This window comes from Dunckerocampus dactyliophorus, chromosome 13, assembly GCF_027744805.1.
Source record: "Dunckerocampus dactyliophorus isolate RoL2022-P2 chromosome 13, RoL_Ddac_1.1, whole genome shotgun sequence".
NCBI classification, from domain to species: Eukaryota; Metazoa; Chordata; class Actinopteri; order Syngnathiformes; family Syngnathidae; genus Dunckerocampus; species Dunckerocampus dactyliophorus.
Genome location: NC_072831.1, coordinates 156,042 through 182,572, shown reverse-complemented (window position 1 = coordinate 182,572; position 26,531 = coordinate 156,042). Strand labels below are relative to the sequence as shown.

General features: G+C 19.9%; 1 protein-coding gene across 1 annotated transcript in view; it reads left to right on the top strand.

Moving 5' to 3' along the window:
- LOC129192674 (uncharacterized) overlaps positions 1 to 25,098 on the top strand; it is a 35,308-nt gene extending 10,210 nt beyond the window's left edge. The window contains exons 2-7 of the mRNA XM_054796935.1: positions 21,654 to 21,779; positions 21,927 to 22,136; positions 22,300 to 22,431; positions 22,623 to 22,817; positions 23,690 to 23,824; positions 24,010 to 25,098. Of these exons, the coding sequence (XP_054652910.1) occupies positions 21,654 to 21,779; positions 21,927 to 22,136; positions 22,300 to 22,431; positions 22,623 to 22,817; positions 23,690 to 23,824; positions 24,010 to 24,299 (1,088 nt within the window). The 3' untranslated portion in view covers positions 24,300 to 25,098. The remainder of the gene's footprint in view (positions 1 to 21,653; positions 21,780 to 21,926; positions 22,137 to 22,299; positions 22,432 to 22,622; positions 22,818 to 23,689; positions 23,825 to 24,009) is intronic.
- The last annotated feature ends 1,433 nt before the right edge of the window (positions 25,099 to 26,531 follow it).

Here is a 26,531-nt window from a genome sequence, read left to right as displayed (position 1 = left end):
ATTATTATTATTAACTATATAACAACATAAACATGCTATATTATTATTATTATGAACTATATAACAACATAAACATGTTATATTATTATTATTATTAACTATATAACAACATAAACATGTTATTATTATTATTATTAACTATATAACAACATAAACATGTTATATTATTATTATTATTAACTATATAACAACATAAACATGCTATATTATTATTATTATGAACTATATAACAACATAAACATGTTATATTATTATTATTATTAACTATATAACAACATAAACATGTTATATTATTATTATTATTAACTATATAACAACATAAACATGTTATATTATTATTATTATTAACTATATAACAACATAAACATGTTATATTATTATTATGAACTATATAACAACATAAACATGCTATATTATTATTATGAACTATATAACAACATAAACATGTTATATTATTATTATTAACTATATAACAACATAAACATGCTATATTATTATTATTATTAACTATATAACAACATAAACATGTTATATTATTATTATTATTAACTATATAACAACATAAACATGTTATATTATTATTATTATTAACTATATAACAACATAAACATGTTATATTATTATTATTATTAACTACATAACAACATAAACATGTTATATTATTATTATGAACTATATAACAACATAAACATGCTATATTATTATTATGAACTATATAACAACATAAACATGTTATATTATTATTATTATTAACTATATAACAACATAAACATGTTATATTATTATTAACTATATAACAACATAAACATGTTATATTATTATTATTATGAACTATATAACAACATAAACATGTTATATTATTATTATTATTATTAACTATATAACAACATAAACATGTTATATTATTATTATTATTAACTATATAACAACATAAACATGTTATATTATTATTATTATTAACTATATAACTATTATTAATTATTAACTATATAACAACATAAACATGTTATATTATTATTATTATTAACTATATAACAACATAAACATGTTCTATTATTATTATTAACTATATAACAACATAAACATGTTATATTATGATTATTATTATTAACTATATAACAACATAAACATGTTATATTATTATTATTATTAACTATATAACAACATAAACATGTTATATTATTATTATTATTATTAACTATATAACAACATAAACATGTTATATTATTATTATTATTAACTATATAACAACATAAACATGTTATATTATTATTATTATTATTAAGTATATAACAACATAAACATGTTATATTATTATTATTATTATTAACTATATGACAACATAAACATGCTATATTATTATTATTATTAACTATATAACAACATAAACATGCTATATTATTATTATTATTAACTATATGACAACATAAACATGCTATATTATTATTATTATTAACTATATAACAACATAAACATGCTATATTATTATTATTATTAACTATATAACAACATAAACATGCTATATTATTATTATTATTAACTATATAACAACATAAACATGCTATATTATTATTATTATTAACTATATGACAACATAAACATGCTATATTATTATTATTATTAACTATATGACAACATAAACATGCTATATTATTATTATTATTAACTATATAACAACATAAACATGCTATATTATTATTATTTCTAACTATATAACAACATAAACATGTTATATTATTATTATTATGAACTATATAACAACATAAACATGCTATATTATTATTATTATTAACTATATAACAACATAAACATGCTATATTATTATTATTATTAAGTATATAACAACATAAACATGTTATATTATTATTATTATAACAACATAAACATGTTATATTATTATTATTAACTATATAACAACATAAACATGTTATATTATTATTATTAACTATATAACAACATAAACATGCTATATTATTATTATTATTATTAACTATATAACAACATAAACATGCTATATTATTATTATTATTAACTATATGACAACATAAACATGCTATATTATTATTATTATTAACTATATGACAACATAAACATGCTATATTATTATTATTATTAACTATATAATAACATAAACATGTTATATTATTATTATTAACTATATAACAACATAAACATCCTATATTATTATTATTAACTATATAACAACATAAACATGTTATATTATTATTATTATTAACTATATAACAACATAAACATGCTATATTATTATTATGAACTATATAACAACATAAACATGTTATATTATTATTATTATTAACTATATAACAACATAAACATGTTATATTATTATTATTATTATTAAGTATATAACAACATAAACATGTTATATTATTATTATTATTATTAACTATATGACAACATAAACATGCTATATTATTATTATTATTAACTATATAACAACATAAACATGCTATATTATTATTATTATTAACTATATGACAACATAAACATGCTATTTTATTATTATTATTAACTATATAACAACATAAACATGCTATATTATTATTATTATTAACTATATAACAACATAAACATGCTATATTATTATTATTATTAACTATATAACAACATAAACATGCTATATTATTATTATTATTATATAACAACATAAACATGTTATATTATTATTATTATTATTAACTATATGACAACATAAACATGTTATATTATTATTATTATTAACTATATAATAACATAAACATGTTATATTATTATTATTAACTATATGACAACATAAACATGCTATATTATTATTATTATGAACTATATAACAACATAAACATGTTATATTATTATTATTATTATTAACTATATAACAACATAAACATCCTATATTATTATTATTAACTATATAATAACATAAACATGTTATATTATTATTATTAAGTATATAACAACATAAACATGTTATATTATTATTATTATGAACTATATAACAACATAAACATGCTATATTATTATTATTATTATATAACAACATAAACATGTTATATTATTATTATTATTATTAACTATATGACAACATAAACATGTTATATTATTATTATTATTAACTATATAATAACATAAACATGTTATATTATTATTATTAACTATATGACAACATAAACATGCTATATTATTATTATTATTAACTATATGACAACATAAACATGCTATATTATTATTATTAACTATATAACAACATAAACATGCTATATTATTATTATTATTAACTATATAACAACATAAACATGCTATATTATTATTATTTCTAACTATATAACAACATAAACATGTTATATTATTATTATTATGAACTATATAACAACATAAACATGCTATATTATTATTATTATTAACTATATAACAACATAAACATGCTATATTATTATTATTATTAAGTATATAACAACATAAACATGTTATATTATTATTATTATAACAACATAAACATGTTATATTATTATTATTAACTATATAACAACATAAACATGTTATATTATTATTATTAACTATATAACAACATAAACATGCTATATTATTATTATTATTATTAACTATATAACAACATAAACATGCTATATTATTATTATTATTAACTATATGACAACATAAACATGCTATATTATTATTATTATTAACTATATGACAACATAAACATGCTATATTATTATTATTATTAACTATATAATAACATAAACATGTTATATTATTATTATTAACTATATAACAACATAAACATCCTATATTATTATTATTAACTATATAACAACATAAACATGCTATATTATTATTATTATTAACTATATAACAACATAAACATGCTATATTATTATTATTATTAACTATATAACAACATAAACATGCTATATTATTATTATTAACTATATAACAACATAAACATGCTATATTATTATTATTATTAACTATATGACAACATAAACATGCTATATTATTATTATTATTAACTATATGACAACATAAACATGCTATATTATTATTATCATTAACTATATAACAACATAAACATGCTATATTATTATTATTTCTAACTATATAACAACATAAACATGTTATATTATTATTATGAACTATATAACAACATAAACATGCTATATTATTATTATTATTAACTATATAACAACATAAACATGCTATATTATTATTATTATTAAGTATATAACAACATAAACATGTTATATTATTATTATTAACTATATAACAACATAAACATGCTATATTATTATTATTATTATTAACTATATAACAACATAAACATGCTATATTATTATTATTATTAACTATATGACAACATAAACATGCTATATTATTATTATTATTAACTATATGACAACATAAACATGCTATATTATTATTATTATTAACTATATAATAACATAAACATGTTATATTATTATTATTAACTATATAACAACATAAACATCCTATATTATTATTATTAACTATATAACAACATAAACATGCTATATTATTATTATTATTAACTATATAACAACATAAACATGCTATATTATTATTATTATTAACTATATAACAACATAAACATGCTATATTATTATTATTAACTATATAACAACATAAACATGCTATATTATTATTATTATTAACTATATGACAACATAAACATGCTATATTATTATTATTATTAACTATATGACAACATAAACATGCTATATTATTATTATCATTAACTATATAACAACATAAACATGCTATATTATTATTATTTCTAACTATATAACAACATAAACATGTTATATTATTATTATGAACTATATAACAACATAAACATGCTATATTATTATTATTATTAACTATATAACAACATAAACATGCTATATTATTATTATGAACTATATAACAACATAAACATGTTATATTATTATTATTATTAACTATATAACAACATAAACATGTTATATTATTATTATTATTATTAAGTATATAACAACATAAACATGTTATATTATGATTATTATTATTAACTATATGACAACATAAACATGCTATATTATTATTATTATTAACTATATAACAACATAAACATGCTATATTATTATTATTATTAACTATATGACAACATAAACATGCTATATTATTATTATTATTAACTATATAACAACATAAACATGCTATATTATTATTATTATTAACTATATAACAACATAAACATGCTATATTATTATTATTATTATATAACAACATAAACATGTTATATTATTATTATTATTATTAACTATATGACAACATAAACATGTTATATTATTATTATTATTAACTATATAATAACATAAACATGTTATATTATTATTATTATTAACTACATAACAACATAAACATGTTATATTATTATTATTATCAACTATATAACAACATAAACATGTTATATTATTATTATGAACTATATAACAACATAAACATGCTATATTATTATTATGAAGTATATAACAACATAAACATGCTATATTATTATTATCATTAACTATATAACAACATAAACATGCTATATTATTATTATTTCTAACTATATAACAACATAAACATGTTATATTATTATTATGAACTATATAACAACATAAACATGCTATATTATTATTATTATTAACTATATAACAACATAAACATGCTATATTATTATTATTATTAAGTATATAACAACATAAACATGTTATATTATTATTATTATAACAACATAAACATGTTATATTATTATTATTAACTATATAACAACATAAACATGTTATATTATTATTATTAACTATATAACAACATAAACATGCTATATTATTATTATTATTATTAACTATATAACAACATAAACATGCTATATTATTATTATTATTAACTATATGACAACATAAACATGCTATATTATTATTATTATTAACTATATGACAACATAAACATGCTATATTATTATTATTATTAACTATATAATAACATAAACATGTTATATTATTATTATTAACTATATAACAACATAAACATCCTATATTATTATTATTAACTATATAAGAACATAAACATGCTATATTATTATTATTATTAACTATATAACAACATAAACATGCTATATTATTATTATTATTAACTATATAACAACATAAACATGCTATATTATTATTATGAACTATATAACAACATAAACATGTTATATTATTATTATTATTAACTATATAACAACATAAACATGTTATATTATTATTATTATTATTAAGTATATAACAACATAAACATGTTATATTATGATTATTATTATTAACTATATGACAACATAAACATGCTATATTATTATTATTATTAACTATATAACAACATAAACATGCTATATTATTATTATTATTAACTATATGACAACATAAACATGCTATATTATTATTATTATTAACTATATAACAACATAAACATGCTATATTATTATTATTATTAACTATATAACAACATAAACATGCTATATTATTATTATTATTATATAACAACATAAACATGTTATATTATTATTATTATTATTAACTATATGACAACATAAACATGTTATATTATTATTATTATTAACTATATAATAACATAAACATGTTATATTATTATTATTATTAACTACATAACAACATAAACATGTTATATTATTATTATTATCAACTATATAACAACATAAACATGTTATATTATTATTATGAACTATATAACAACATAAACATGCTATATTATTATTATGAAGTATATAACAACATAAACATGCTATATTATTATTATCATTAACTATATAACAACATAAACATGCTATATTATTATTATTTCTAACTATATAACAACATAAACATGTTATATTATTATTATGAACTATATAACAACATAAACATGCTATATTATTATTATTATTAACTATATAACAACATAAACATGCTATATTATTATTATTATTAAGTATATAACAACATAAACATGTTATATTATTATTATTATAACAACATAAACATGTTATATTATTATTATTAACTATATAACAACATAAACATGTTATATTATTATTATTAACTATATAACAACATAAACATGCTATATTATTATTATTATTATTAACTATATAACAACATAAACATGCTATATTATTATTATTATTAACTATATGACAACATAAACATGCTATATTATTATTATTATTAACTATATGACAACATAAACATGCTATATTATTATTATTATTAACTATATAATAACATAAACATGTTATATTATTATTATTAACTATATAACAACATAAACATCCTATATTATTATTATTAACTATATAACAACATAAACATGCTATATTATTATTATTATTAACTATATAACAACATAAACATGCTATATTATTATTATGAACTATATAACAACATAAACATGCTATATTATTATTATTATTATTAAGTATATAACAACATAAACATGTTATATTATTATTATTATTATATAACAACATAAACATGTTATATTATTATTATTATTATTAACTATATGACAACATAAACATGCTATATTATTATTATTATTAACTATATAACAACATAAACATGCTATATTATTATTATTATTAACTATATGACAACATAAACATGCTATATTATTATTATTATTAACTATATAACAACATAAACATGCTATATTATTATTATTATTAACTATATAACAACATAAACATGCTATATTATTATTATTATTAACTATATAACAACATAAACATGCTATATTATTATTATTATTATATAACAACATAAACATGTTATATTATTATTATTATTATTAACTATATGACAACATAAACATTTTATATTATTATTATTATTATATAACAACATAAACATGTTATATTATTATTATTATTATTAACTATATGACAACATAAACATGCTATATTATTATTATTATTAACTATATAATAACATAAACATGTTATATTATTATTATTAACTATATAACAACATAAACATCCTATATTATTATTATTAACTATATAACAACATAAACATGCTATATTATTATTATTATTAACTATATAACAACATAAACATGCTATATTATTATTATGAACTATATAACAACATAAACATGCTATATTATTATTATTATTATTAAGTATATAACAACATAAACATGTTATATTATTATTATTATTATATAACAACATAAACATGTTATATTATTATTATTATTATTAACTATATGACAACATAAAGATGCTATATTATTATTATTATTAACTATATAACAACATAAACATGCTATATTATTATTATTATTAACTATATGACAACATAAACATGCTATATTATTATTATTATTAACTATATAACAACATAAACATGCTATATTATTATTATTAACTATATAACAACATAAACATGCTATATTATTATTATTATTAACTATATAACAACATAAACATGCTATATTATTATTATTATTATTAACTATATAGAACAACATAAACATGTTATATTATTATTAATATTAACTATATAACAACATAAACATGTTATATTATTATTATTATTAACTATATAACAACAAACATGTTCTATTATTATTATTATTATTATTAACTATATAACAACATAAACATGTTATATTATTATTATTATTAACTATATAACAACATAAACATGTTATATTATTATTATTATTAACTATATAACAACATAAAATGCTATATTATTATTATTATTATTAACTACATAACAACATAAACATGTTATATTATTATTATTATTAACTATATAACAACATAAACATGTTATATTATTGTTATTAACTATATAACAACATAAACATGTTATATTATTATTATTATTAACTATATAACAACATAAACATGTAATATTATTATTATGAACTATATAACAACATAAACATGTAATATTATTATTATGAACTACATAACAACATAAACATGTTACTATTATTATTATTAACTATATAACAACATAAACATGTTCTATTATTATTATTATTATGAACTATATAACAACATAAACATGTTATATTATTATTATTATTAACTATATAACAACATAAACATGTAATATTATTATTATGAACTATATAACAACATAAACATGTTATATTATTATTATTATTAACTATATAACAACATAAACATGTTATATTATTGTTATTAACTATATAACAACATAAACATGTTATATTATTATTATTATTAACTATATAACAACATAAACATGTTATATTATTATTATTAACTATATAACAACATAAACATGTTATATTATTATTATTATTAACTATATAACAACATAAACATGTTATATTATTGTTATTATTAACTATATAACAACATAAACATGTTATATTATTATTATTATTAACTATATAACAACATAAACATGTTATATTATTATGATTATTAACTATATAACAACATAAACATGTTATATTATTATTATTATTAACTATATAACAACATAAACATGTTATATTATTGTTATTATTAACTATATAACAACATAAACATGTAATATTATTATTATGAACTACATAACAACATAAACATGTTATATTATTATTATTATTAACTATATAACAACATAAACATGTTATATTATTATTATTAACTATATAACAACATAAACATGTTATATTATTATTATTATTAACTATATAACAACATAAACATGTTATATTATTATTATTATGAACTATATAACAACATAAACATGCTATATTATTATTATTAACTATATAACAACATAAACATGTTATATTATTATTATTATTAACTATATAACAACATAAACATGTTATATTATTATTATTATTAACTATATAACAACATAAACATGCTATATTATTATTATTTCTAACTATATAACAACATAAACATGTTATATTATTATTATTATGAACTATATAACAACATAAACATGTTATATTATTATTATTATTAACTATATAACAACATAAACATGTTATATTATTATTATTAACTATATAACAACATAAACATGTTATATTATTATTATTATTAACTATATAACAACATAAACATGTTATATTATTATTATTATTAACTATATAACAACATAAACATGCTATATTATTATTATTAACTATATAACAAAACATGTTATATTATTATTATTAACTATATAACAACATAAACATGTTATATTATTATTATTATTAAGTATATAACAACATAAACATGCTATATTATTATTATTTCTAACTATATAACAACATAAACATGCTATATTATTATTATTATGAACTATATAACAACATAAACATGTTATATTATTATTATTATTAACTATATAACAACATAAACATGTTATATTATTATTATTAACTATATAACAACATAAACATGTTATATTATTATTATTATTAACTATATAACAACATAAACATGTTATATTATTATTATTATGAACTATATAACAACATAAACATGCTATATTATTATTATTAACTATATAACAACATAAACATGTTATATTATTATTATTATTAACTATATAACAACATAAACATGTTATATTATTATTATTATTAACTATATAACAACATAAACATGCTATATTATTATTATTAACTATATAACAAAACATGTTATATTATTATTATTAACTATATAACAACATAAACATGTTATATTATTATTATTATTAACTATATAACAACATAAACATGTTATATTATTATTATTAACTATATAACAACATAAACATGTTATATTATTGTTATTATTAACTATATAACAACATAAACATGTAATATTATTATTATGAACTACATAACAACATAAACATGTTATATTATTATTATTATTAACTATATAACAACATAAACATGTTATATTATTATTATTAACTATATAACAACATAAACATGTTATATTATTATTATTATTAACTATATAACAACATAAACATGTTATATTATTATTATTATGAACTATATAACAACATAAACATGCTATATTATTATTATTAACTATATAACAACATAAACATGTTATATTATTATTATTATTAACTATATAACAACATAAACATGTTATATTATTATTATTATTAACTATATAACAACATAAACATGCTATATTATTATTATTTCTAACTATATAACAACATAAACATGTTATATTATTATTATTATGAACTATATAACAACATAAACATGTTATATTATTATTATTATTAACTATATAACAACATAAACATGTTATATTATTATTATTAACTATATAACAACATAAACATGTTATATTATTATTATTATTAACTATATAACAACATAAACATGTTATATTATTATTATTATTAACTATATAACAACATAAACATGCTATATTATTATTATTAACTATATAACAAAACATGTTATATTATTATTATTAACTATATAACAACATAAACATGTTATATTATTATTATTATTAAGTATATAACAACATAAACATGCTATATTATTATTATTTCTAACTATATAACAACATAAACATGCTATATTATTATTATTATGAACTATATAACAACATAAACATGTTATATTATTATTATTATTAACTATATAACAACATAAACATGTTATATTATTATTATTAACTATATAACAACATAAACATGTTATATTATTATTATTATTAACTATATAACAACATAAACATGTTATATTATTATTATTATGAACTATATAACAACATAAACATGCTATATTATTATTATTAACTATATAACAACATAAACATGTTATATTATTATTATTATTAACTATATAACAACATAAACATGTTATATTATTATTATTATTAACTATATAACAACATAAACATGCTATATTATTATTATTAACTATATAACAAAACATGTTATATTATTATTATTAACTATATAACAACATAAACATGTTATATTATTATTATTATTAACTATATAACAACATAAACATGTTATATTATTATTATTAACTATATAACAACATAAACATGTTATATTATTATTATTATTAACTATATAACAACATAAACATGTTATATTATTGTTATTATTAACTATATAACAACATAAACATGTTATATTATTATTATTATTAACTATATAACAACATAAACATGTTATATTATTATGATTATTAACTATATAACAACATAAACATGTTATATTATTATTATTAACTATATAACAACATAAACATGTTATATTATTGTTATTATTAACTATATAACAACATAAACATGTAATATTATTATTATGAACTACATAACAACATAAACATGTTATATTATTATTATTATTAACTATATAACAACATAAACATGTTATATTATTATTATTAACTATATAACAACATAAACATGTTATATTATTATTATTATTAACTATATAACAACATAAACATGTTATATTATTATTATTATGAACTATATAACAACATAAACATGTTATATTATTATTATTATTAACTATATAACAACATAAACATGTTATATTATTATTATTATTAACTATATAACAACATAAACATGCTATATTATTATTATTTCTAACTATATAACAACATAAACATGTTATATTATTATTATTATGAACTATATAACAACATAAACATGTTATATTATTATTATTATTAACTATATAACAACATAAACATGTTATATTATTATTATTAACTATATAACAACATAAACATGTTATATTATTATTATTATTAACTATATAACAACATAAACATGTTATATTATTATTATTATGAACTATATAACAACATAAACATGCTATATTATTATTATGAACTATATAACAACATAAACATGTTATATTATTATTATTATTAACTATATAACAACATAAACATGTTATATTATTATTATTATTAACTATATAACAACATAAACATGCTATATTATTATTATTAACTATATAACAAAACATGTTATATTATTATTATTAAGTATATAACAACATAAACATGCTATATTATTATTATTATTAACTATATAACAACATAAACATGTTATATTATTATTATGAACTATATAACAACATAAACATGCTATATTATTATTATTATTAACGATATAACAACATAAACATGTTATATGATTATTATTATTAACTATATAACAACATAAACATGTCATATTATTATTATTATTAACTATATAACAACATAAACATGTTATATTATTATTATTATTAACTATATAACAACATAAACATGCTATATTATTATTATTATTATATAACAACATAAACATGCTATATTATTATTATTATTAACTATATAACAACATAAACATGCTATATTATTATTATTATTATTAACTACATAACAACATAAACATGTTATATTATTATTATTATTAACTACATAACAACATAAACATGCTATATTATTATTATTATGAACTATATAACAACATAAACATGTTATATTATTATTATTATGAACTATATAACAACATAAACATGCTATATTATTATTATTAACTATATAACAACATAAACATGTTATATTATTATTATTATTAACTATATAACAACATAAACATGTTATATTATTATTATTATTAACTACATAACAACATAAACATGTTATATTATTATTATTATTAACTATATAACAACATAAACATGCTATATTATTATTATTATGAACTATATAACAACATAAACATGTTATATTATATATTATTATTAACTATATAACAACATAAACATGTTACATTATTATTATTATTAACTATACAACATAAACATGTTATATTATTATTATTATTATTAACTATATAACAACATAAACATGTTATATTATTATTATTATTAACTATATAACAACATAAACATGCTATATTATTATTATTAACTATATAACAACATAAACATGTTATATTATTATTATTATTAACTATATAACAACATAAACATGTAATATTATTATTATGAACTATATAACAACATAAACATGTTATATTATTATTATTATGAACTATATAACAACATAAACATGTTATATTATTATTATTATTAACTATATAACAACATAAACATGCTATATTATTATTATTATTATCTATATAACAACATAAACATGTTATATTATTATTATTATTAACTATATAACAACATAAACATGTTATATTATTGTTATTAACTATATAACAACATAAACATGTTATATTATTATTATTATTAACTATATAACAACATAAACATGTTATATTATTGTTATTATTAACTATATAACAACATAAACATGTAATAATATTATTATGAACTACATAACAACATAAACATGTTATATTATTATTATTATTAACTATATAACAACATAAACATGTTATATTATTATTATTAACTATATAACAACATAAACATGTTATATTATTATTATTATTAACTATATAACAACATAAACATGTTATATTATTATTATTATGAACTATATAACAACATAAACATGCTATATTATTATTATTAACTATATAACAACATAAACATGTTATATTATTATTATTATTAACTATATAACAACATAAACATGTTATATTATTATTATTATTAACTATATAACAACATAAACATGCTATATTATTATTATTATTAACTATATAACAACATAAACATGTTATATTATTATTATTATGAACTATATAACAACATAAACATGCTATATTATTATTATTATTAACTATATAACAACATAAACATGCTATATTATTATTATTATTAAGTATATAACAACATAAACATGTTCTATTATTATTATTATTAACTATATAACAACATAAACATGTAATATTATGATTATTATTAACTATATAACAACATAAACATGCTATATTATTATTAACTATATAACAACATAAACATGTTATATTATTATTATTAACTATATAACAACATAAACATGTTATATTATTATTATTATTAACTATATAACAACATAAACATCCTATATTATTATTATTATTAACTATATAACAACATAAACATGTTATATTATTATTATTATTAACTATATAACAACATAAACATGTTATATTATTATTATTAACTATATAACAACATAAACATGTTATATTATGATTATTATTATTAACTATATAACAACATAAACATGTTATATTATTATTATTAACTATATAACAACATAAACATGTTATATTATTATTATTATTAACTATATAACAACATAAACATGCTATATTATTATTATTATGAACTATATAACAACATAAACATGTTATATTATTATTATTATTAACTATATAACAACATAAACATGTTATTATTATTATTATTAACTATATAACAACATAAACATGTTATATTATTATTATTATTAACTATATAACAACATAAACATGCTATATTATTATTATTATGAACTATATAACAACATAAACATGTTATATTATTATTATTATTAACTATATAACAACATAAACATGTTATATTATTATTATTATTAACTATATAACAACATAAACATGTTATATTATTATTATTATTAACTATATAACAACATAAACATGTTATATTATTATTATGAACTATATAACAACATAAACATGTTATATTATTATTAACTATATAACAACATAAACATGTTATATTATTATTATTATGAACTATATAACAACATAAACATGTTATATTATTATTATTATTATTAACTATATAACAACATAAACATGTTATATTATTATTATTATTAACTATATAACAACATAAACATGTTATATTATTATTATTATTAACTATATAACTATTATTAATTATTAACTATATAACAACATAAACATGTTATATTATTATTATTATTAACTATATAACAACATAAACATGTTCTATTATTATTATTAACTATATAACAACATAAACATGTTCTATTATTATTATTATTAACTATATAACAACATAAACATGTTATATTATGATTATTATTATTAACTATATAACAACATAAACATGTTATATTATTATTATTATTAACTATATAACAACATAAACATGTTATATTATTATTATTATTATTAAGTATATAACAACATAAACATGTTATATTATTATTATTATTATTAACTATATGACAACATAAACATGCTATATTATTATTATTATTAACTATATAACAACATAAACATGCTATATTATTATTATTATTAACTATATGACAACATAAACATGCTATATTATTATTATTATTAACTATATAACAACATAAACATGCTATATTATTATTATTATTAACTATATAACAACATAAACATGCTATATTATTATTATTATTAACTATATAACAACATAAACATGCTATATTATTATTATTATTAACTATATGACAACATAAACATGCTATATTATTATTATTATTAACTATATGACAACATAAACATGCTATATTATTATTATTATTAACTATATAACAACATAAACATGCTATATTATTATTATTTCTAACTATATAACAACATAAACATGTTATATTATTATTATTATGAACTATATAACAACATAAACATGCTATATTATTATTATTATTAACTATATAACAACATAAACATGCTATATTATTATTATTATTAAGTATATAACAACATAAACATGTTATATTATTATTATTATAACAACATAAACATGTTATATTATTATTATTAACTATATAACAACATAAACATGTTATATTATTATTATTAACTATATAACAACATAAACATGCTATATTATTATTATTATTATTAACTATATAACAACATAAACATGCTATATTATTATTATTATTAACTATATGACAACATAAACATGCTATATTATTATTATTATTAACTATATGACAACATAAACATGCTATATTATTATTATTATTAACTATATAATAACATAAACATGTTATATTATTATTATTAACTATATAACAACATAAACATCCTATATTATTATTATTAACTATATAACAACATAAACATGTTATATTATTATTATTATTAACTATATAACAACATAAACATGCTATATTATTATTATGAACTATATAACAACATAAACATGTTATATTATTATTATTATTAACTATATAACAACATAAACATGTTATATTATTATTATTATTATTAAGTATATAACAACATAAACATGTTATATTATTATTATTATTATTAACTATATGACAACATAAACATGCTATATTATTATTATTATTAACTATATAACAACATAAACATGCTATATTATTATTATTATTAACTATATGACAACATAAACATGCTATATTATTATTATTATTAACTATATAACAACATAAACATGCTATATTATTATTATTATTAACTATATAACAACATAAACATGCTATATTATTATTATTATTAACTATATAACAACATAAACATGCTATATTATTATTATTATTATATAACAACATAAACATGTTATATTATTATTATTATTATTAACTATATGACAACATAAACATGTTATATTATTATTATTATTAACTATATAATAACATAAACATGTTATATTATTATTATTAACTATATGACAACATAAACATGCTATATTATTATTATTATTAACTATATGACAACATAAACATGCTATATTATTATTATTAACTATATAACAACATAAACATGCTATATTATTATTATTATTAACTATATAACAACATAAACATGCTATATTATTATTATTTCTAACTATATAACAACATAAACATGTTATATTATTATTATTATGAACTATATAACAACATAAACATGCTATATTATTATTATTATTAACTATATAACAACATAAACATGCTATATTATTATTATTATTAAGTATATAACAACATAAACATGTTATATTATTATTATTATAACAACATAAACATGTTATATTATTATTATTAACTATATAACAACATAAACATGTTATATTATTATTATTAACTATATAACAACATAAACATGCTATATTATTATTATTATTATTAACTATATAACAACATAAACATGCTATATTATTATTATTATTAACTATATGACAACATAAACATGCTATATTATTATTATTATTAACTATATGACAACATAAACATGCTATATTATTATTATTATTAACTATATAATAACATAAACATGTTATATTATTATTATTAACTATATAACAACATAAACATCCTATATTATTATTATTAACTATATAACAACATAAACATGCTATATTATTATTATTATTAACTATATAACAACATAAACATGCTATATTATTATTATTATTAACTATATAACAACATAAACATGCTATATTATTATTATTAACTATATAACAACATAAACATGCTATATTATTATTATTATTAACTATATGACAACATAAACATGCTATATTATTATTATCATTAACTATATAACAACATAAACATGCTATATTATTATTATTTCTAACTATATAACAACATAAACATGTTATATTATTATTATGAACTATATAACAACATAAACATGCTATATTATTATTATTATTAACTATATAACAACATAAACATGCTATATTATTATTATTATTAAGTATATAACAACATAAACATGTTATATTATTATTATTATAACAACATAAACATGTTATATTATTATTATTAACTATATAACAACATAAACATGTTATATTATTATTATTAACTATATAACAACATAAACATGCTATATTATTATTATTATTATTAACTATATAACAACATAAACATGCTATATTATTATTATTATTAACTATATGACAACATAAACATGCTATATTATTATTATTATTAACTATATGACAACATAAACATGCTATATTATTATTATTATTAACTATATAATAACATAAACATGTTATATTATTATTATTAACTATATAACAACATAAACATCCTATATTATTATTATTAACTATATAAGAACATAAACATGCTATATTATTATTATTATTAACTATATAACAACATAAACATGCTATATTATTATTATTATTAACTATATAACAACATAAACATGCTATATTATTATTATGAACTATATAACAACATAAACATGTTATATTATTATTATTATTAACTATATAACAACATAAACATGTTATATTATTATTATTATTATTAAGTATATAACAACATAAACATGTTATATTATGATTATTATTATTAACTATATGACAACATAAACATGCTATATTATTATTATTATTAACTATATAACAACATAAACATGCTATATTATTATTATTATTAACTATATGACAACATAAACATGTAATATTATGATTATTATTAACTATATAATAACATCAACATGTTATATTATTATTATTAACTATATAACAACATAAACATCCTATATTATTATTATTAACTATATAAGAACATAAACATGCTATATTATTATTATTATTAACTATATAACAACATAAACATCCTATATTATTATTATTAACTATATAAGAACATAAACATGCTATATTATTATTATTATTAACTATATAACAACATAAACATGCTATATTATTATTATTATTAACTATATAACAACATAAACATGCTATATTATTATTATGAACTATATAACAACATAAACATGTTATATTATTATTATTATTAACTATATAACAACATAAACATGTTATATTATTATTATTATTATTAACTATATAACAACATAAACATGCTATATTATTATTATTATTAACTATATGACAACATAAACATGCTATATTATTATTATTATTAACTATATAACAACATAAACATGCTATATTATTATTATTATTAACTATATAACAACATAAACATGCTATATTATTATTATTATTATATAACAACATAAACATGTTATATTATTATTATTATTATTAACTATATGACAACATAAACATGTTATATTATTATTATTATTAACTATATAATAACATAAACATGTTATATTATTATTATTATTAACTACATAACAACATAAACATGTTATATTATTATTATTATCAACTATATAACAACATAAACATGTTATATTATTATTATGAACTATATAACAACATAAACATGCTATATTATTATTATGAAGTATATAACAACATAAACATGCTATATTATTATTATCATTAACTATATAACAACATAAACATGCTATATTATTATTATTTCTAACTATATAACAACATAAACATGTTATATTATTATTATGAACTATATAACAACATAAACATGCTATATTATTATTATTATTAACTATATAACAACATAAACATGCTATATTATTATTATTATTAAGTATATAACAACATAAACATGTTATATTATTATTATTATAACAACATAAACATGTTATATTATTATTATTAACTATATAACAACATAAACATGTTATATTATTATTATTAACTATATAACAACATAAACATGCTATATTATTATTATTATTATTAACTATATAACAACATAAACATGCTATATTATTATTATTATTAACTATATGACAACATAAACATGCTATATTATTATTATTATTAACTATATGACAACATAAACATGCTATATTATTATTATTATTAACTATATAATAACATAAACATGTTATATTATTATTATTAACTATATAACAACATAAACATCCTATATTATTATTATTAACTATATAAGAACATAAACATGCTATATTATTATTATTATTAACTATATAACAACATAAACATGTTATATTATTATTATTATTAACTATATAACAACATAAACATGTTATATTATTATTATTATTAACTATATAACAAAATAAACATGCTATATTATTATTATTATTAACTATATAACAACATAAACATGCTATATTATTATTATGAACTATATAACAACATAAACATGTTATATTATTATTATTATTAACTATATAACAACATAAACATGTTATATTATTATTATTATTATTAAGTATATAACAACATAAACATGTTATATTATGATTATTATTATTAACTATATGACAACATAAACATGCTATATTATTATTATTATTAACTATATAACAACATAAACATGCTATATTATTATTATTATTAACTATATGACAACATAAACATGCTATATTATTATTATTATTAACTATATAACAACATAAACATGCTATATTATTATTATTATTAACTATATAACAACATAAACATGCTATATTATTATTATTATTAACTATATAACAACATAAACATGCTATATTATTATTATTATTAACTATATAACAACATAAACATGCTATATTATTATTATTATTATATAACAACATAAACATGTTATATTATTATTATTATTATTAACTATATGACAACATAAACATGTTATATTATTATTATTATTAACTATATAATAACATAAACATGTTATATTATTATTATTATTAACTACATAACAACATAAACATGTTATATTATTATTATGAACTATATAACAACATAAACATGCTATATTATTATTATGAAGTATATAACAACATAAACATGCTATATTATTATTATGAAGTATATAACAACATAAACATGCTATATTATTAATAATAATGTGTTCATCCTGTCTTTTAGGCTCAGATCTTCAGTGCCATTCATGTAATCTTGAAGGGCCCAACGCTGGCAGCTGGGACTGGGTTAATACATGTAAACTCACCAGATGTAATAAAGGAGAGCAGTGCTTTGTCACCAAAGAGCAGAGTAAGCAAGCTGAAAGGTGTTGCAGGTGTCAGCCATGATCTACATAGAATACAACACCTAGAGCACATACACTACATATCATACATACATCATAGCCTTTGTGAACACGACCACCACTCACCCCGTGTCCTTGTCTGACCTCTACAGATACAGGCAACTACCAGGTGGGCTGCAAGGCTGCTTGTAAAGCTGATGATAACACTAAGTGCTGTAACAACGCTGATGGATGCAACAACTGGCTGGACGTGTCTGCTGCACCAGCATGGAAGAATCTGGAGGCCATCAAGGCAGCTTGCGACTTCAGCAACAACCAGAACAACCTGAAAGGCTGCGTGGAAGCCATCTCCTCCACCAAGAGTAAGACCAGTGGTGTGGGGGGGCCGTCTGCAAGGTTTCACTTCCACAGTTCTACTTCTAACTGCTGACTAGAACATGACTTGGACCTGTTATGTCATGACTTGTTGACACCACTCATGTGTTCATGTTCACCTCATGTGTTCATCCTGCCTTTTATTCTCAGCTCTCAAGTGCTATTCATGCCCTACTCCCCTTGGATCGGACTACTTCACCCTCGACAAATGGGACTTGAGTGCTAAATGTACCCTCACCCAATGTGCAGCAGGAGAGCAGTGCTTCGTCACCAAAGACTCAGGTAAGCAAGCTGAAAGGTGTTGCAGGTGTCAGCCATGATCTACATAGAATACAACACCTAGAGCACATACACTACATATCATACATACATCATAGACGTACAGCACATAGACATGATCACATCACCTTCCTCATTCATGTCTTTGTGAACACGACCACCACTCACCCCGTGTCCTTGTATGACCTCTACAGGTGCAGGCACCTACCAGGTGGGCTGCAAGGCCAATTGTGAAGGTGATGCTAACACTAAGTGCTGTGACTCTGATGGATGCAACAACTGGCTGGACGTGGCTGATGCAAAGCAACAACCTGCTGTCAAGACAGAATGCACCAATGACAACACCAAGACTCTCAAACAGTGCGTGGATGCCATCATCAAGACCAAGAGTAAGAGCAGACCAGTGGTGGGGGGGCTGCGTGTGGGTCCTTGAAAAGGCCTAAGAAGGCAAGCAAACAATAAGAATACAATGTAAGCATCAGTGATGAAGATGAAGATGAACACAGTCTGATGACACCTTCATCTGAGCAGCTTCAAGGTCAAATGTTGACCTTTAAAAGCTGACATGGAGTTGTGCTTTTAGGGAAAAGTGCTAAGTTTCCAAGAATAAAGTAACTAATAAAGAATAAAGTAACTATTGAAAGTAACTAATAAGGAATAAACTATTGAAAGTAACTATTGAAAGTAACTAATAAAGAACAAAGTAACTTTTGAAAGTAACTAAAGGAATAAACTATTGAAAGTAACTATTGAAAGTAACTAATAAAGAACAAAGTAACTATTGAAAGAAACTAATACAGAATAAAGTAACTATTGAAAGTAACTAATAAGGAATAAACTATTGAAAGTAACTATTGAAAGTAACTAATACAGAATAAAGTAACTATTGAAAGTAACTATTGAATCGAGGGAAAGGCTTCTTGAGACGTCATCTGTACTTCTGTGAAGGTGTCGGACGTTTCGCTCCTCATCCGAAGAGCTTCGTCAGCGAACCAACATTCAATGTTGCCAACGTCCACGCAGCTGTCATGTGACAAGAATAAAGTTGTCATGTGATGATGACATCATTTCATTCAGGCAATAGAAAGGTAGTAAAAGTGGTCCTATTGTAGCATGCTAGGCTAACAGCTCCTCAATGCAGACTGCTGCTGCTTTCTATGTGCTGACTCGAACATGACTTGGACCTGTTATGTCATGGCTTGTTGACACCACCCATGTGTTCATGCTCACCTCATGTGTTCATCCTGCCTTTTATTCTCAGCTCCCAAGTGCTATTCATGCTCTCCTGACATTGGAGCGAACTACTTCAGCAACGACTGGAATTGGGCTGATACATGCAAACTCACCTCCAACCCATGTCCAGCAGAAGAGCAGTGCTCCATCACTAAAGTGTCAGGTAAGCAAGCTGAAAGGTGTTGCAGGTGTCAGCCATGATCTACATAGAATACAACACCTAGAGCATATACACTACATATCATACATACATCATAGATGTACAGCACATAGACATGATCACATCACCTTCCTCATTCATGTCTTTGTGACCACCACTCACCCCGTGTCCTTGTATGACCTCTACAGGCACCTACCAGGTGGGCTGCAAGGGTGCTTGTGAAGAAGATGCTAACACTAAGTGCTGTGATGCTAATGGATGCAACAACTGGCTGGACGAGGCTGCTGCTGCATGGAAGAAGGTGGAGGCCATCAAGGCAGCTTGCAACTCCTCCAGCAACAACGTGAAAGACTGCCTGGACGCCATCGACCCAACCTGGAAGGCCAACGTCACCAGTGGTGGGGGGGGGCTGGCTGGTGCTTTGGGCCTGCCTTTGGTCTTGGCCATCAGCGTGATTGTGTTGGTGGTACTGGGCTAACCCCCCATGCAGCCCCCCCTTCCCCCCCAGCCATCAGCGTGATGGTGTTGGTGGTACTGGGCTAACCCCCCCATGCAGCCCCCCCTTCCCCCCCAGCCATCAGCGTGATTGTGTTGGTGGTACTGGGCTAACCCCCCATGCAGCCCCCCCTTCCCCCCCAGCCATCAGCGTGATTGTGTTGGTGGTACTGGGCTAACCCCCCCCTTTTCCTCGTTCACATGAAAAGGCTAAAAAAAGAAAAGAAATAATCCAACAAAGCAACTTTCCATCAACCTGACCTGATGTGATGTTTGCACCCCCCCACATGACCAGCCCCTCCCTTGCTGTTACACTCGGGGGTGTCGCATGTGCGGCCCCGGGGCCCATGAAGGTCTTAATATGAGCAAAGTGTCATTCATTGTCATCAAATTGGGGGGGGCACAAGAAATTGTTAGACGGGAAGAAAATGTCAGAAGAAAGTTGAAGTGGTTGGAAAATAAAAATAAAACCAATAAAAAGCTGTGATGTGCAAATGAACGAGTTGTTAAACGTCATGAATGCATGATTGTACAATGAATGCATGATTGTACAATGAATGCATGGTTGTACAGTGAATGCATGGTTGTACAATGAATGCATGGTTGTACAATGAATGCATGATTGGACAATGAATGCATGATTGGACAATGAATGCATGATTGTACAATGAATGAAACCACAAGTATCATTCTTGTCCAAAAGGATGGAAAAGGCAACATGAGAAGGAAATGAACAAGATGACTTTAATGACTGGAAAACATCATTTTCATCAATAAACTCACATTGCAGCACATTTGATGGAGTGGAGCCTTTTTCTCTTTAGCCTAAATGAAACATGCTAACGCTACATCCCATCGTTCCAGCATCGGAGACATGCTAACGCTACATCCCATCGTTCCAGCATCCGTGACATGCTAACGCTACATCCCATCATTTCAGCATCCGTGGCATGCTAATGCTACATCCCATCTTTCCAGCATCGGTGACATGCTAACGCTACATCCCATCTTTCCAGCATCCGTGACAAGCTAACGCTACATCCCATCGTTCCAGCATCCATGACATGCTAACGCTACATCCCATCTTTCCAGCATCGGTGACATGCTAACGCTACATCCCATCTTTTTATCATCGGTGACATGCTAACGCTACATCCCATCTTTCCAGCATCGGTGACATGCTAACGCTACATCCCATCTTTCCAGCATCGGTGACATGCTAACGCTACATCCCATCTTTTCAGCATCGGTGACATGCTAACGCTACATCCCATCTTTCCAGCATCCGTGACATGCTAACGCTACATCCCATCTTTCCAGCATCGGTGACATGCTAACGCTACATCCCATCTTTCCAGCATCCGTGACATGCTAACGCTACAGCCCATCTTTCCAGCATCCGTGACATGCTAACGCTACATCCCATCTTTCCAGCATCCGTGACATGCTAACGCTACATCCCATCTTTCTAGCATCCGTGACATGCTAATGCTACATCCCATCTTTCCAGCATCCGTGGCATGCTAACGCTACATCCCATAATTTCAGCATCCGTGACATGCTAACGCTACATCCTGTCTTTCTAGCACCCGTGACATGCTAATGCTATATCACATCTTTCCAGCATCCGTGGCATGCTAACGCTACATCCCATAATTTCAGCATCCGTGACATGCTAACGCTACATCCTGTCTTTCTAGCACCCGTGACATGCTAATGCTATATCACATCTTTCCAGCATCCGTGGCATGCTAACGCTACATCCCATAATTTCAGCATCCGTGACATGCTAACGCTACATCCCATCTTTCCAGCATCCGTGGCATGCTAACGCTACATCCCATCTTTCCAGCATCGGTGACATGCTAACGCTACATCCCATCTTTTCAGCATCGGTGACATGCTAACGCTACATCCCATCTTTCCAGCATCCGTGACATGCTAACGCTACATCCCATCTTTCCAGCATCGGTGACATGCTAACGCTACATCCCATCTTTCCAGCATCCGTGACATGCTAACGCTACATCCCATCTTTCCAGCATCCGTGACATGCTAACGCTACATCCCATCTTTCTAGCATCCGTGACATGCTAATGCTACATCCCATCTTTCCAGCATCCGTGGCATGCTAACGCTACATCCCATAATTTCAGCATCCGTGACATGCTAACGCTACATCCTGTCTTTCTAGCACCCGTGACATGCTAATGCT